Consider the following 19050-nt stretch of genomic DNA (forward strand, 5'->3'; position numbering starts at 1 on the left):
GACCAGCTATGATCAAAATCCTGATTTTTTTTCACACACATTAACATACTTTTAAATATGTGTTTAATTATAGCGAAGTGTATAAAGATGTCAATATTAGTGACAATACACCTATCTCATGAAATTGTAGTAATTCTGAATACATTTATGTCCCCATCGTTCATGACTGAGAGTGGTAATTATTTCTCAGTAAAGGACCTGAATATCGTCCCCCTTCAATTATTAATTGGAATGAGTGTCTTATAATCATCCACAACTCACTCCGTACTTACTGCTCTAAATGGATTAAATAAGAAAAACAAGTTGAAATGTATATTTATTGAATGACTAAAATGATCTGTATGTGTTTTATAGGTTGTGCACCTCCTGTTGGCTCATATGATCCTAAACAGAAGGATAAAGCTGTTTCTATGCAATTTGATAAAGGAGGGGATCGTTTCAAAACACCAAAAGGTAATATATTGTTTAATACAGTAGGGGATTGATTCAAAACATCAAAAGGTAATATATTGTTTAATACAGGAGGGGATCGTTTCAAAACACCAAAAGGTAATATATTGTTTAATACAGGAGGGGATCGTTTCAAAACAACCAAAAGGTAATATATTGTTTAATACAGTAGGGGATTGATTCAAAACACCAAAAGGTAATATATTGTTTAATACAGTAGGATTGATTCAAAACACCAAAAGGTAATATATTGTTTAATACAGTAGGGGATTGTTTCAAAACACCAAAAGGTAATATATTGTTTAATACAGTAGGGGATCGATTCAAAACATCAAAAGGTAATATATTGTTTAATACAGGAGGGGATCGTTTCAAAACACCAAAAGGTAATATATTGTTTAATACAGGAGGGGATCGTTTCAAAACAACCAAAAGGTAACAGTGTTCCAGCTTGAATCTCAGGGCAGAAGGGTGCTACATGTCTGAAAGGGCACTTTAGCGCAATAACCCAAATTGTAAGGGCACTGTTTGGCAGTGTATTAATAACCTTGAATATATGTATTATATATTGCTAGGCTCAGCTGCAGAACATTACTTGTATTTTAACCTTATTCAGAAATTAATGTGTTCCAAGTGTTGGTTCCAGTAAGATTTTTTTATTATCAAATTATCATACCATGACACAAAGCATATCATTTTAATTGGTGTAAATTTATGCAAACTGTGCATTTTGATCAGGAAAAAAATCCTTAGAAAAATCTTTTTTTTTATTTTATAATTTATATAACTTAATTATACAAGTCTATAAAAATAAACAAGTAGTTCTGAAAGATGGAGCTAAACAAAATTGAATTTGTTATGTAATTAAATTATTTACATTAAAACTACTTGTTTAGACATATAGTATTTGTGTTATTGAAAGTTACCTAACTTGTAAATTGTTACAAAAATGTATTAAGAAGTGCACACCAAAGTGCTCCTAAGTAGGGAGTTTTATAAATATAACAGGTGATACAAGAGATGATTATATTATAATGATGCAATAATACATTGCATATATTACAGAAGGTATAAACTCCATTATGGTTAAAAAATAAAAGCATTTGTTAAGTGCTCCTATGTAAGGAGGATTATAATACAAGAAATAAAACAGGAAGTGGTGCAATCTTGTTATGTTCAAATACAAATTTCTTTGGTTCTTCTTTTAATTTCATACTCGTGGTTATAAAAACAAAACGTTTTTACCAATCTACCAATTTACTCAAAACTTAGTCTGCCTTTTAAATTGTTTTAAAATTTCTTTAAAAATATTTTTTTTTATGTGTACATATTATGCTATGATACGTAAACATTACAAATGGCTAACATGTCAGCATTTTCATTCTGTATTAAATATCTAGTATTTGTTCAATTATCTTAAATCCACTAATTAGCAGTGAACAATCATTAGCAGAGGTGATAAAACTGCCAAAGGCATTAGGTATTTAACTTAATCCTATTGTCAGTTAATTAGTGTTACACAATCACTCAGGTAACAATTTTACCGGAAACGCCAGAAGGCATGAAATTTGTAAAATGTATCTTTTGAAAAGGCAGAGGGGGGCATTCTTTGGCTTTGAAGGGCAGAAGGGCGGGGGTAAGGGCACCAAGGGCGGGGCGCCCTTCTATTTAGGGCAGGCGGGAACACTGGGTAATATATTGTTTAATACAGTAGGGGATTGATTCAAAACACCAAAAGGTAATATATTGTTTAATACAGTAGGGGATTGATTCAAAACACCAAAAGGTAATATATTGTTTAATACAGTAGGGGATTGATTCAAAACATCAAAAGGTAATATATTGTTTAATACAGGAGGGGATCGTTTCAAAACACCAAAAGGTAATATATTGTTTAATACAGTAGGGGATTGATTCAAAACACCAAAAGGTAATATATTGTTTAATACAGGAGGGGATCGTTTCAAAACAACCAAAAGGTAATATATTGTTTAATACAGTAGGGGATTGATTCAAAACACCAAAAGGTAATATATTGTTTAATACAGTAGGGGATTGATTCAAAACACCAAAAGGTAATATATTGTTTAATACAGGAGGGGATCGTTTCAAAACACCAAAAGGTAATATATTGTTTAATACAGGAGGGGATCGTTTCAAAACACCAAAAGGTAATATATTGTTTAATACAGGAGGGGATTGATTCAAAACACCAAAAGGTAATATATTGTTTAATACAGGAGGGGATCGTTTCAAAACATCAATAGGTAATATATTGTTTAATACAGGAGGGGATCGTTTCAAAACACCAAAAGGTAATATATTGTTTAATACAGGAGGGGATTGATTCAAAACACCAAAAGGTAATATATTGTTTAATACAGGAGGGGATCGTTTCAAAACATCAATAGGTAATATATTGTTTAATACAGTAGGGGATTGATTCAAAACATCAATAGGTAATATATTGTTTAATACAGTAGGGGATTGATTCAAAACACCAAAAGGTAATATATTGTTTAATACAGGAGGGGATCGTTTCAAAACACCAAAAGGTAATATATTGTTTAATACAGTAGGGGATTGATTCAAAACACCAAAAGGTAATATATTGTTTAATACAGGAGGGGATCGTTTCAAAACACCAAAAGGTAATATATTGTTTAATACAGTAGGGGATTGTTTCAAAACACCAAAAGGTAATATATTGTTTAATACAGTAGGGGATTGATTCAAAACACCAAAAGGTAATATATTGTTTAATACAGGAGGGGATCGATTCAAAACACCAAAAGGTAATATATTGTTTAATACAGGAGGGGATCGTTTCAAAACACCAAAAGGTAATATATTGTTTAATACAGGAGGGGATCGATTCAAAACATCAAAAGGTAATATATTGTTTAATACAGTAGGGGATTGATTCAAAACATCAATAGGTAACATATTGTTTAATACAGTAGGGGATTGATTCAAAACACCAAAAGGTAATATATTGTTTAATACAGTAGGGGATTGATTCAAAACACCAAAAGGTAATATATTGTTTAATACAGTAGGGGATTGATTCAAAACACCAAAAGGTAATATATTGTTTAATACAGGAGGGGATCGTTTCAAAACACAAAAAGGTAATATATTGTTTAATACAGGAGGGGATTGATTCAAAACATCAATAGGTAATATATTGTTTAATACAGTAGGGGATCGATTCAAAACATCAAAAGGTAATATATTGTTTAATACAGTAGGGGATTGATTCAAAACACCAAAAGGTAATATATTGTTTAATACAGTAGGGGATTGATTCAAAACACCAAAAGGTAATATATTGTTTAATACAGGAGGGGATCGTTTCAAAACACCAAAAGGTAATATATTGTTTAATACAGTAGGGGATTGTTTCAAAACACCAAAAGGTAATATATTGTTTAATACAGTAGGGGATTGATTCAAAACACCAAAAGGTAATATATTGTTTAATACAGGAGGGGATCGATTCAAAACACCAAAAGGTAATATATTGTTTAATACAGGAGGGGATCGTTTCAAAACACCAAAAGGTAATATATTGTTTAATACAGGAGGGGATCGATTCAAAACATCAAAAGGTAATATATTGTTTAATACAGTAGGGGATTGATTCAAAACATCAATAGGTAACATATTGTTTAATACAGTAGGGGATTGATTCAAAACACCAAAAGGTAATATATTGTTTAATACAGTAGGGGATTGATTCAAAACACCAAAAGGTAATATATTGTTTAATACAGTAGGGGATTGATTCAAAACACCAAAAGGTAATATATTGTTTAATACAGGAGGGGATCGTTTCAAAACACAAAAAGGTAATATATTGTTTAATACAGGAGGGGATTGATTCAAAACATCAATAGGTAATATATTGTTTAATACAGTAGGGGATCGATTCAAAACATCAAAAGGTAATATATTGTTTAATACAGTAGGGGATTGATTCAAAACACCAAAAGGTAATATATTGTTTAATACAGTAGGGGATTGATTCAAAACACCAAAAGGTAATATATTGTTTAATACAGGAGGGGATCGTTTCAAAACACCAAAAGGTAATATATTGTTTAATACAGTAGGGGATTGATTCAAAACACCAAAAGGTAATATATTGTTTAATACAGTAGGGGATTGATTCAAAACATCAATAGGTAATATATTGTTTAATACAGGAGGGGATCGTTTCAAAACACCAAAAGGTAATATATTGTTTAATACAGTAGGGGATTGATTCAAAACACCAAAAGGTAATATATTGTTTAATACAGTAGGGGATTAATTCAAAACATCAATAGGTAATATATTGTTTAATACAGTAGGGGATTGATTCAAAACACCAAAAGGTAATATATTGTTTAATACAGTAGGGGATTGATTCAAAACATCAAAAGGTAATATATTGTTTAATACAGTAGGGGATTGATTCAAAACACCAAAAGGTAATATATTGTTTAATACAGTAGGATTGATTCAAAACACCAAAAGGTAATATATTGTTTAATACAGTAGGGGATTGGTTCAAAACACCAAAAGGTAATATATTGTTTAATACAGTAGGGGATTGATTCAAAACACCAAAAGGTAATATATTGTTTAATACAGTAGGGGATCGATTCAAAACATCAATAGGTAATATATTGTTTAATACAGGAGGGGATCGTTTCAAAACACCAAAAGGTAATATATTGTTTAATACAGTAGGGGATTGTTTCAAAACACCAAAAGGTAATATATTGTTTAATACAGTAGGGGATTGATTCAAAACATCAATAGGTAATATATTGTTTAATACAGTAGGGGATTGATTCAAAACATCAATAGGTAATATATTGTTTAATACAGTAGGGGATCGTTTCAAAACATCAATAGGTAATATATTGTTTAATACAGTAGGGGATTGATTCAAAACATCAAAAGGTAATATATTGTTTAATACAGTAGGGGATTGATTCAAAACACCAAAAGGTAATATATTGTTTAATACAGTAGGGGATTGTTTCAAAACACCAAAAGGTAATATATTGTTTAATACAGTAGGGGATTGATTCAAAACACCAAAAGGTAATATATTGTTTAATACAGTAGGGGATTGATTCAAAACATCAATAGGTAATAAATATTGATAGATAATAGGGGATTGATTAAAAATACAGTTGGACCCAACACTGCTTTGTCAGCTTGTCCAGGACAAATAAAAATAGGTGTATAGGACAAATAGCTATAGAAGCAAACATTTTATAAAAACAATGTTATTTCTTTTATAGAGAAAGGACACTGTCAATGCTATCAATGAAAAATCACAAAGAATGGTATCCATTGAATGTTAATGAATCCACAGTACTGTAATCACTAGCTAGCCAGTCAACATCAAGGGCACTACAGCTTCCTCCACCAATCAATAACTGGTCACAACCATATAGCCCAAAAGTGGTGCTTAAAATTTGTTGTTCTTTAAATAGTTATTTTTATTTTTCAGATATTCTTCTCGGACCAGGATCTTTTGACATTGATACACCAGTTAAAAAGTGTCCATTGAATCAATCAACATGTAGTAATGGGGTAAGTAGAGGAAGCCTTTGATAGATCTCAATAATTATATGTTATATGTAGGAATGGTTGATGGTCATAAATCATTGGTTAGTCTGAAAATCTAAACTTGCAATATAGAACAACATGACTGGATTAACTCTTTTTCATGCCCCACCTACTATAGTCATGATAGTAGAGGGGCATTATGTTTTCTGGTCTGTACATCCATTCGTCTGTCTGTTCGTTCATCCGTTTATCCTGCTTCAGGTTAAAGTTTTTGATAGTTTTTGATGAAGTTGAAGTCCAATCTAAGTACACATGTTACTGATGATATGATCTTTCTTATTTTAATGCCAAATTAAAGTTTTGACCCCAATTTCACGGTCCACTGAACATAGAAAATGATAGTGCAAAGTTCAGGTTAAAGTTTTTGGTCAAGGTAGTTTTTGATAAAGTTGAAGTCCAATTTACTTGAAACTTAGTACACATGTTTCCTATGATATGATCTTACTAATTTTAATTCCAAATTAAAGTTTTGACCCCAATTTCATGGTCCACTGAACATGAAAATTGATAGTGCGAGTGGAGCATCCGTGTACTATGGACACTTTCTTGTTAAATCTAAATTTATTCAGATTGGTCCATTTCATCTTTATTGAAAGTATGAAAAAAAGTTTAATTGTGGAACTGTGATTTTTTTCACGATAATAGCCCAAAAATAGGTAAAAATTAAAGAAAAATGAGAAAATCACCGAAATTGTGTATTTTCAAAGGGCAGTAGGTCCGAGACCACAATTGTCGTCCCTTGATTTTCGTTGTTCACGAATATAGTCCCTAGTGTTGACAGTGGGTTACTTGCCATTAATTTCTATACCCCTTCCAAATTTATTTCTCCATGTTTGATACCTCAAATTGCAAGTAGGGGGGTGAAGTTACACTGTAAAAAAGTTTGGGTCCAGAATTTTAAAGGAAAGTAGTGATTTGGTCCAGCTGAAAAAGGTTAAAAATTAGCACTTCGGAAGCTGTCAAAAGATTTCAAGACACCCTAAACATAAAATTGTCCATATTTTGAGTTAGAGCCGATGAAGTTTTCTATAATTTTGATATGATTTGTCCCAAAAGTAGTACAACACACTGTAAAAATTTCATTGAGAAAGCGCAGGTGGGATTTTTTTAATTTTCATTTATGTTCTAAAAGAAATGCACTACGAAATAATTGTGGTCTCGGACCAGTAGCAAAAAAAGAAGTGCACCACCATATGATTTTTAGCTCACCTGGCCTAAAAGGCCATGTGAGCTTTTCTCATCACTTGGCGTCCGTCGACGTCGTCGTTAACAATTTTTCAAACATCTTCTCCTCTGAAACTACTGAATGGATTTGAATGAAACTTAAAATGATTGTTCCTTAGATTATCCTGCACAAAGTGTGTGCTTCGATTTTTGATCCGTCAAAAAACATGGCCGCCGTTACTTAAAATAGAACATAGGGGTCAAATGCAGTTTTTGGCTTATATCTCAAAAACGGAAGCATTTAGAGCAAATCTGACATGGGGTAAAAATTTTCATTAGGTCAAGATCTATCAGCCCAGAAATTTTCAGATGAATCAAACAAACCATTGTTGGGTTGCTGCCACTTAATTGGTAATTTTAAGGAAATTTTGCAGTTTTTGGTCATTATCTTGAATATTATTATAGATGAAGATAAACTGTAAACAGCAAAAATGATCAGCAAAGTAAGATCTACAAATAGGTTAATATGACCAAAATTGTCAATTGACCCCTTAAGGGGTAAATGTCCTTTAATGACAATTTTTCACAATTTGGTGATCATATTTGCTAACTTTAAAAAATCTTCTCCTCTGAAACTACTGAATGGATTTGGATGAAACTTAGCATGATAGTTCCTTAGATTATCCTGCACAAAGTGTGTGCTTCGATTTTTGATCCGTCAAAAAACATGGCCGCCCTTACTTTAAATAGAACATAGGGGTCAAATGCAGTTTTTGGCTTATATCTCAAAAACGAAAGCATTTAGAGCAAATCTGACATGGGGGTAAAAATGTTCATTAGGTCAAGATCTATCAGCCCTGAAATTTTCAGACGAATCAAACAAACCATTGTTGGGTTGCTGCCACTTAATTGGTAATTTTAAGGAAATTTTGCTGTTTTTGGTTATTATCTTTAATATAATTATAGATAAAGATAAACTGTAAACAGCAATAATGTTCAGCAAAGTGAGATCTACAAATAAAGCAACATGACCAAAATGGTCAGTTGACCCCTTCAGGAGTTATAGCCCTTTATAGTAATTTTTTAACCATTTTTCGTAAATCTTAGTAATCTTTTACAAAAATCTTCCTCTCTGAAAGTACTGGGCCAAATTAAACCAAACTTGGCCACAATCATCATTGGGGTATCTAGTTTAAAAAAAGTGTGGCTTGACCCGGCCAACCAGCTAAGATGGCTGCCACGGCTAAAAATAGAACATGGGGGTAAAATTCAGTTTTTGGCTTATAATTCAAAAACCAAAGCATTTAAAGTAAATCTGACATGAAGTAAAATTGTTGATCAGGTCAAGATCTATCTGCCCTGAAATTTTCAGATGAATCGGACAACCCGTTGTTGGGTTGCTGCCCCTAAATTGATAATTTTAAGGAAATTTTACTGTTTTTGGTTATTATCTTGAATATTATTATAGATAGAGATAAACTGTAAACAGCAATAAATGTTGGCAAAGTAAGATCTACAAATAAGTCAACTTGACCGAAATGGTCAGTTGACCTCTTTAGGAGTTATTGCCCTTTATAGTCAATTTTTAACATTTTTCGTAAATCTTAGTTAGGCCGTTTTTATTAAATAAGTTGGTTAACGGATCCGCCGACCCGAATTTCGCTAATTCAAATAACAATAAACGCACATTTGCCCTTAAAAATTATTTCCGCCAACCTCATATTTATCGATTTACTAAGAAAATTTTAAACGGTATTTTTGTGTTTACGTTTCGTAATTCTGGTTCCTATTACTGCATTAAAAAATCGTGAACCAGTGCACTGGAAACGGGACTGGTTAGCTGTTCACGTGTTTGCGCATCCTTAAACCCTGACTTCCGTTTAGGAACCAGACGATATCAGGGCATGGTTTGTTTACTATGAATGAACCAGTGTACATCCATCTGGATGTGGACGTCCTAAACAATTCAATATTATCAGACAAAAAATTTGTGAAATGCCTTCGTCATGAAACCATAGGTCAAGTCATTAATGAACAATTAGAAAACTTTAATGTTGTGATTGAAGAAATAAGGGCCGGCAGTAGTGACCACGGCAAAATAAATGACAATGGAACCGTTACACCTGAAACTACACCGGTGGACGTTCTTATCAACTTTAATACCAAGTACCTTATGATAAAATGCCGGGAAATTCAAGAAACACCGGATAAAGAAAAAGTCCTTAATCCTCCAGCCCAGGATGCATTCCATATTCTTTGCAGCTGTTCGAGAAAAATTCACAGACATATGTTTTTTCTGTGGAGACATGGAGGTGGTAATAAATGATCTGATTAGACAACTGAGGACCCAGTATGGAATTGTTCGTCCCATATGCCAATCATGTTTGGACCAAGGAAACATTCCAAATACCAGAAATGCCCTCAAAGTCGGGCAAAAAAGAAAAAAATAACAATTTACATTTGTTTTTAATAATTAAAAACATGTATACTGCTTTCATCAATTGCATATTTCACTTAATACAAATCTTTGTCTGTCAGATGTATGTTTATAGGGTTGATACATATAAAAAAGATGTGGTGTGTTTGCCAATGAGATGATTTTTCATAAAGAGACCAAATGACACAGAAATTAATAACTATAGATCACTGTACAGCCTTCTTCAATGAACAAAGCCCATACCGCATAAGCTATAAAAGGCCCCAAAATGACAAATGTAAAACAATTTACGTGAGAAAACAAACAGCCTAATTAAATGTAAAAAAATGTACTAAAAAAAATTAACAAATATGTAACACACCAACAAACAATATTAAACCACTGAATTACAGGCTCCTGACAGTAAATTCTCTGTTTATACTTTTAAATACTGTCTGATATGCTCTGTCCTTATAGGTGTTGACATGCAATATGCTCTTAGATTTGCCTTTGTCTTTTAATATTGACTTGTTCTATGTGATGTGTTTTTGTTGTCGCATTTATTAATTCCACAAAACCTACAAAAGATGCTGAATAAAAGGTATTATCAAAAGGCTTTTCAAGTTTTACAGAACTATAAATAAGTCTTTTCAATCAAGTTTAAATTATTTTTTTTTTTTCCTCCTACCCTATTTTTTTGTGGCTGATATCCGTAAACCAAGTAAAAAAACAAAAACTGGAAAGATCTAGTTTAAATTTATTTTTTTCCCCTCCTCCTACCCGAAGTTTTTTGGGCTGATGTCCGTAAACCAACTTATTAAATAAAAACGGCCTTATCTTTTACAAAAATCTTATCCTCTGAAACTACTGGGCCAAATTCATTATAGATAGAGATAATTGTAAGCAGCAAGAATGTTCAGTAAAGTAAGATAGTAAGATGTACAAACACATCACCATCACCAAAACACAATTTTGTCATGAATCCATCTGCGTCCTTTGTTTAATATTCACATAGACCAAGGTGAGCGACACAGGCTCTTTAGAGCCTCTAGTTTATTCACCAATTATTATTTTAGTCATATAAACCCAAAAATCAGGTTAAGAAAAAAAGTTTAATTCTAAAAAATTTTGGCTCCTCAGAGGTGTACATCCTTAAGGTATTTAACTTCATGCTGCACTTCACAGCAGTTTAGAATTGAAAATTTTCAATAAATAAAATCATGTTAGCATTGACCTGAAGCATAATGTTTTATGCTACTATAATTGCAAATCAGACATGTTTTCCATTAAGTGGATAGTATCTATCTCTCTCTAGTATGGAACAGAATTTAATGTAATAATTATATCTTTTATTTGCAGGGAGATAAAAAGAAAAATCACAAAACTTCAGAAAACTCCTTGGAAATGGCAAAAATCAAAGACCTGGAACGAGAGGTATACTATTGACTTTAAAAAGAAGATGTGGTATGATCGCCACAAAACATGACCAAATGACACCAAAATCAACAGCTATACAGGTTTACGCCCTTCAACAATGAGAATAACCCATACTGCAGTCAGCTTCAAACCGCCTAATTTATGTATAATTTTTTTTACAAAAAAACAAAATATGTAACACAGCATCAAATGACAACAACCACTGAATTACAGGCTCCTGACTTGGGAAAAGCACGTACATGTACATACAGAATGTGTTGCTGCATTAATATGGCAAATTATTCTCCATTTTTAAAATCAAATTTTACTTAAAATTTAAGTAAAATTTTCAAATTTAATTATGGATTAAAAATTCAATTCTTCTAAATTGTTTTTCCCACCAATAGCAATTTTTTGACTATATAACACATTAATGATACATGTATGGCAGTTATTTTTTCATTTACAGACCTTTTGATAAATCATTGTCTACTTACAGATAAAAAGGTTAGTTCAGGAGAGAAATAACTTGGATAAGCAGTTAACACACAGAGAAGACGATATAGTTAAATTAGAAGGAAGATTACAAACAGCTCACACAGATAAAATCTCACTTCAGGCAAAAATAGCGTCTCTAGAAAAAGAATTGAAAGAATTAAAGAAAAGTAATGAAGTGCTTAGAAATAAGGTAGGTACCCCCTCCCAGTAAACACACAGATAAAATCTCACTTCAGGCAAAAAAAGCTTCACTAGAAAAAGAACAGACCACTTTCGAGTTTGTCTGTCACCGGAAAGAACTTATCATTTATGCGCACCTTTAAGACATCATTTACCCGATAGAGGGGATCGCCTGTATCCTTGCACTATTGACGTTCATCAAGTGTCTTAGTGATCATCTTTGTGCATGATAAACTAGCAATAAATTTTGTTCTGTAGGTACATGTAATTAATCACAATTCCCTAATGACACAAGTGCTGATTTTCAATTATTAGAATCCAATTTGCTGAATAATTCGTGCAATATAGTTTTCCAACCACTCGCTCAACATGTAAAAACGGAAGTGACGAGGCCCCTAAAAGCACAAGTGATGTTCACTAAAACCAAAGTTTTTGACGGAAATGTATCGAACTTGAAAGTTGTCTATTGAAAGAACAAAAGAAAATTACCAAATAAGGTAGGTACCCCCTCCCAATCACACAGATAAAATCTCACTTCAAGTTATAGACAGTGTCACTAAAAAAAGAACTAAAGGAGCTGGAGAAAAGTAACGGAAGTCCTCAGAAATAAGGTGGATATTTCTTTTTGTCGAGCCTTTCCACTTAAGATAGCCGAAAAAGTGAGAAAGTTTTTGAAATTTTAATAACTTTCTTAAACTATCCTGGATTTCAACATGTTCTAACAAACTTGAACAGAAGCAAGTTTATGTTCATAATATAGTATCCAGAAGTAAATTTCATTCCATTTTTTCGTTTTTTACTTATACATGTTATAAATGAACTAGTTTTTCTGCCAGGAAACATAACATTCACTTTGTGGTTCATGTTTTTAAAATTTCAATAACTTTCTTAAACTATCCTGGATTTGGACAGATTCAGTTTCTGATTATAAGATAGTAACCAGAAGTAAGTTTTGTAAAAAAAAAATCCATTTTTCCATATTTTACTTATAAATGGACTTAGTTTTTCTTCCAGTTAACATTACATACAGTCGGCAGTTAAAGTTTTTAAAACATTTATAAGATTCATAAACTATCCTGAATTTTTACCAAACTTGGACAGAAGCTTCTTACGATCAAAAGATAATTTCAACAGGAATATTTTTTATTGATTTTTTTCCTCATTTTTGTTGAGCCTGCGATTAACAGCAAAAGTAGGCAAGACAATGGGTTCCGCTGAACCCTTACAAGTTTTTTATTTAAAAAAATTTCTTTGATGCATTTTTGCTAGGCACAATGTCTGCCCCTATATATAGGAAAAATTTGCCTCTGAACATCGAGTAAAGAATGATCAATCTATTATGAGACTTGTTCTCTATGGAGCAAAGCTTTTCATCTCATGCTATACTGAATTTTATGATTTCTTTAGATATGAATTACTAATATATAGTGAGGTAGGGCACATTTGATTTCATTTTTGGAAAATTGTTAAAAAGAATTAACTGGACTTTACTTTAGAATCTCTTTATTATGTTGGTTGTACTTTTTTTCTGAGCAGATGACAAATGCAGACACAGCATGTAAGAAACAAGAAAGTCTTCAGCATGAGTTATCTTCCCTGAAACACCAAATGGAGTGTAAGAATAAAGAAATATCTCGTGTTAAACATGAGTTAGATATCACACAGAATCACCAGAACAATGAACTACATATTTTAGAAAATGTTGTCATGGTGATAGAAGAAAGAATCCATCATTTGGGTACGTTTTAATCTGACCTATTTTCTGAAATTTATTTTTATGCCCCACCTACGATAGTAGAGGGGCATTATGTTTTCTGGTCTGTGCGTCCGTTCATCCGTCTGTTCGTTCGTCCGTCTGTCCCGCTTCAGGTTAAAGTTTTTGGTCAAGGTAGTTTTTGATGAAGTTGAAGTCCAATCAACTTGAAACTTAGTATACATGTGCCCTATGATATGATCTTTCTAATTTAAATGCCAAATTAGAGTTTTGACCCCAATTTTACGGTTCACTGAACATAGAAAATGATAGTGCAAATTTCAGGTTAAAGTTTTTGGTCAAGGTAGTTTTTGATAAAGTAAGTCCAATGAACTTGAAACTTAGTATATATGTTCCCTTTGATAAGATCATTCTAATTATAATGCCAAATTAGAAAATTTATTCCAATTTCACGGTCCACTAAACATAGAAAATGATAGTGCGAGTGGGGCATCCGTGTACTGTGGACACATTCTTGTTTTTAAAGTGTTATCCTACAATAAATGATGGAATTCTTCGTTTAAATGTATTTATTCCAGAGATAGAATTAATCTTGAAATAACATACTATGTAGACAGCTAGTATATGCCCTGACATGAAAAATGTGAACCTACATGACCTAGGCTTTATTTATACAATATGAATTATGAAAAACAAATATGACAGACATGAACCAATGACAACCACTGAATTACAAGCTCCTGACTTGGTATAGCCACATAACAATGACAACCACTGAATTACAAGCTCCTGACTTGGTATAGCCACATAACAATGACAACCACTGAATTACAAGCTCCTGACTTGGTATAGCCACATAACAATGACAACCACTGAATTACAAGCTCCTGACTTGGTATAGCATTGATATTGTTGGCTTTTTTCAAAACTACTTCTACCCTTTTTTATTGGGAAAATATGCGTCATTATTATCAAATTGGGAAATTTATAATAAACCATGAATTTGACCTGAACTTCAATTTGCAGACCCCATTTCAAGAGGTAAACCCTCATTTGAAATAAGACCCCTTATGGTAAGTGGTGATACAGAAATAGTTGCGCAAATCTGCACATGTAGTCATTTTAGGCATGAAAAATGTTTAAATGAGTGTTTTTCAGTTTGAAAACTTGCACAATTTCTACTGAGACTGCACTGCTTGGGAAAAAAGTTGTCTTTTTGGGAATAATTTTAAGCCATTTTTTTTCAAATTGGGAATCTTTTCCCGGGAAAAAAAGCCTTTATTCTCCAGTAATTCAAGGCCAACAATATCACTGTATAGCCACATAAAAAATGTTGCAGGGTTTCACCAACCTCTGAATTACAAGCTCCAGACTTGGTATAGCCACATAAAAAATGTTGCAGGGTTTGACCAACCACTGAATTACAAGCTCCTGACTTGGTATAGCCACATAAAAAATGTTGCAGGGTTTAACCAACCACTGAATTACAAGCTCCTGACTTGGTATAGCCACATAAAAAATGTTGCAGAGTTTAACATGTTTAGGAGTGGTCAGCAATTCCCTTACCTGGGACATTGGTTACAGCACAACATATATAAATTGAAGTCCGGTACTTTGATAGAGAATGATAAGAGTTTTGTCATGACATTGTGATAATGAGAGAAGATGACATGTGGGATACTGTATAACAGTGGTAATATTTTACATTGTTTTTTGTAGATATTGATGCTGATCATAATGTCACACCTAGGAACAACTCGGAAATAAGCAGTAAGTAACATACAGTGGGGGAAAAAACGTTTATGTGGTTTTACCTTCATCAGGAACACGCAATGCCGAAATATTTAAAAGCCATGGATGTACACAAATAGAAACATTTAAAGAGCTATAAACCAAAAACAAATAACATTTTAATTGAGTAACCTTGAAAATAGAATTAATGGCAAAATGTATCATAGAGTATTTGAATTAGTTTAACAACAATTATTTCACTTTAATTTCACATGCAAAAATTTTAATGGTATTTAAGTTGAAAAAAATCAACCCCAAGCTAAAAGTTTTTAAAATTTGTGTCATATCTTCCTTTTAAAAAGTAAAACTTTCTTCAAAAATTTATATTTTCACTTAAATTTAATTTTGAATCTAGACATATGTGTGAAATTCTGAAGAATACACAAGAATAAAATTTTCATGTATACTTGATGAAAAAATGCAGTTGAAACCCTGTTTATGAGTCTAGACATTGAATGTTCAACAAAGCAGCCAATCACATCCATATTCAATATTCCTTTTAAAAAATAAATTGCCAATATCACAATATTGCAGATATCTTATAATGATGGAAAAATTATTTGAAAATGTTTAACTTACTGTTGAGGTATTCTGGTAAAAATGTTTGATTTCTTATTACAGGTTCCAAAAGAAAAGGCAGTGAAGATTTGGCTGTCAATATGAAAACAGAAAACCCCAAGAAAATTGTTGAGGTAAAACTGCATATCTATATAACAAGAAAATTGTTGAATAAAATACCTCTATAACAAGTGAGAAACACAAAGAAATTTGTTAAAGAAAAAATACATATCTATAAATAAAGGTATAGAACCACTAATATCTATATATAAAGGTATAGAACCACTAATATCTATATATAAAGGTATAGAACCACTAATATCTATATATAAAGGTATAGAACCACTAATATCTATATATAAAGGTATAGAACCACTAATTCAGACCTGGTCTGAAAGAAAGCAGTACATATTTTAAACAAAATAGTTCCTACGCATAGCTGTTTATTTGTCAATATGTGGAATATTTTGGTAGTTTTTAAAGTTTCTTTTCAATAATAAAGAGGCAAAGTTACTTGTCTTTATAACAAGTGAGAAAACGTAAAAATAAAAAAAAGAAGAAATCTAGAAACAGAAATACAGCTGTAATTTGGTCATTATGGTATCAACTGATTCAAGGATAACCCTTTGTAGCTATTAATGATATTTCATCATTTGACTCTGATTTGTAGAAGTTACAGAAACGTTTTAATGAGACAATTCAAGAGTTCGACAAGAAGATACAGTTGTTTAAGACCCGGTATGAAAGGATTATGGCAGACAAAGTAGATCTGGAACAAAGTCTGGAGAAAAAGGAGATGGCCTTGAAAGATTATAGGGAGAAATCTGACACTCTTGAAAAAAACAGGTAATTTAGAATAACATGTGTAAAATAAAAAGATGTGGTATGATTGGCATTGAGACAACTGTCCAACACAGTTCAAATAATAACGGATTTAAGCAACTATAGGTTACCTTATGACCTTCAATAATGAACAAAACTCATACTGTATAGACAACTATAAAAAGCCCAGACATGACAAAATGTGAAAATTTAGAGACAAAAACAGACAGGAACCAACCACTTCCATTTAATTACACACAAAAACCTGGGACAGTGGTATAAAACAGACAGGAACCAACCACTTCCATTTAATTACACACAAAAACCTGGGACAGTGGTATAAAACAGACAGGAACCAACCACTTCCATTTAATTACACACAAAAACCTGGGACAGTGGTATAAAACAGACAGGAACCAACCACTTCCATTTAATTACACACAAAAACCTGGGACAGTGGTATAAAACAGACAGGAACCAACCACTTCCATTTAATTACACACAAAAACCTGGGACAGTGGTATAAAAGCACAACATTAGAATAAATTGTTAAAAGCCGACTCATCAGATCTTCACAATGTGGCCAAGGGGGCCTCGGTGGTCAAGTGGTCTAAGTAGTTCTACTACTGTTATCACTAGCCAGTCAAAACTGAGGTTGTGACATTGATCCCTGCTCCTGCAGATGCACTCGATTTCAATCTTTATTTTCTTGGAATGTCAGTTTTCCTATTGAAGGTCTGTGGTTTTCTCCGAGCACTCTGGCTTCCTGCACCTATAAAGATTACGAAAAGAAAAAAAAGTGGTGCTGAGAAGTGGCGTTATAACACCAACAATCAATCAAAGTGGTCAGGTTATAACAATTTATTATATTATGTTGATTGATTCATTTTTATTTACACTAATCATTATACTGTAACATGTTATATACTGTACTATTTCAGGAGTATGTTATCAACTAAATATTCTACATTAAAAAAGATGATAAAAGATTTAAAGACAGAAACCTGGAGTCAAGAGGATGATATCAGGTATTAAACCATTTAAAGATTTATAATAAGTAAACACCAAGATATTCCATTGAAGAAGTTGACCCGAGTATCTGGGAAAATATTGTGCAGTCTTCTTGGTCCCTTATGTTTATGCAATTTCAAGGAAGACTTCAAAGATAAGGTTTCAATTATCAACTAAAATGAAATCAATTGAATTTGTAACCTTTATTGATTGTTGTTTGTGTGGAAAGATAAGTTATTTTTCAGAGAGAAAAAAAATCTTTTATCAAATATACAAAAAATTCTTCGTTTTCACATTTTTATTCCCCACCTACGATTGTAGGGGGGCATTATGTTTTCTGGTCTGTGCATCCGTCAGTTCCTTAGTCACTTCCCTCGTCCATCTGACCCTCTTCAGGTTAAAGTTTTGGGTCAAGGTAGTTTTTGATGAAAATGAAGTCGGAACAACTTGAAACTTAGTATACATGTTCCATATGAAATGATCTTTCTAATTTTATTGCCAAATTAGAGATTTATCCCAATTTCACGGTCCACTGTACATAGAAAGTTAAAGTGCCAGTGAGGCATCAATGTACTATGGACACATTCTTGTTTTTAGTAAACTTTTTTCTTTTTATAATAAATGAAGTGGATTCTTACCATGTAACTAGTATTTCAATGTATTATAACCAGATATGGGAATTTAAAGCCAGGATAAACATGTGTTTTAAAATGGCTAAGAAGTTTAACAAAAAATGAAACTGGACATTTAGGAAGTTTTTATATATTTGAAACATTTCACTTTCCACAAGGTTTAGAGAATACTGGATCTATGCAAAGTTAATAGAATTAAGTAGCTTTAAACCAGGTTGAGAGATTATCTTTGATTTCTATTTTTAGATATTTAAAAGGAGAGGTATTTTCCAAACAAGATAACTTGAAGGAAGAAGGACAGATATTGTTTGAGGTCAGAGCAGAGAAAGCCAGTCTCCTGGAGAAATTGGAAATCCTGGAAGAGTAAGATTATTTATACAACACCTTCATAGTCATTAAATGCTTCATATAGCTTCCTTATTATCAAGTACGTAACAGAATTTTAAACATACAGATGTTTTTCTGTTGGTGTCAGTGTTATCTTTTTGTATGATGCTTTTGATTTCAGATGGTTGAAGAAATGATAATCCATATTTTGTATATTATGGTCTGAAGTTTTCATCTGACAGATGTCCATACTCCTTGACCTCATTTTTATATGCACATTATACAGTTTTCATATGTCTTAAAAGCATATATATTGTAGTTTTGATCACACTGCTTTTTATAAGGAAAATCTGCATTTTGAAAAATTTAACTGTCTCGAATGGATTATTATGCTATCATACATGATGCAGTGGTAGAATCCATTTTCAACAATCTTTGTA

General features: G+C 32.2%; 1 protein-coding gene across 1 annotated transcript in view; it reads left to right on the forward strand.

Moving 5' to 3' along the window:
- LOC143084810 (uncharacterized) overlaps nt 1-19050 on the forward strand; it is a 33950-nt gene that overhangs the window by 5023 nt on the left and 9877 nt on the right. The window contains exons 2-11 of the mRNA XM_076260864.1: nt 355-453; nt 5963-6045; nt 11021-11095; nt 11577-11765; nt 13292-13493; nt 15189-15239; nt 15882-15952; nt 16489-16664; nt 17582-17668; nt 18530-18646. Coding sequence (XP_076116979.1) covers nt 355-453; nt 5963-6045; nt 11021-11095; nt 11577-11765; nt 13292-13493; nt 15189-15239; nt 15882-15952; nt 16489-16664; nt 17582-17668; nt 18530-18646 — 1150 coding nt within the window. The remainder of the gene's footprint in view (nt 1-354; nt 454-5962; nt 6046-11020; nt 11096-11576; nt 11766-13291; nt 13494-15188; nt 15240-15881; nt 15953-16488; nt 16665-17581; nt 17669-18529; nt 18647-19050) is intronic.

The sequence above is a fragment of the Mytilus galloprovincialis genome, chromosome 8 (genome assembly GCF_965363235.1).
Source record: "Mytilus galloprovincialis chromosome 8, xbMytGall1.hap1.1, whole genome shotgun sequence".
NCBI classification, from domain to species: Eukaryota; Metazoa; Mollusca; class Bivalvia; order Mytilida; family Mytilidae; genus Mytilus; species Mytilus galloprovincialis.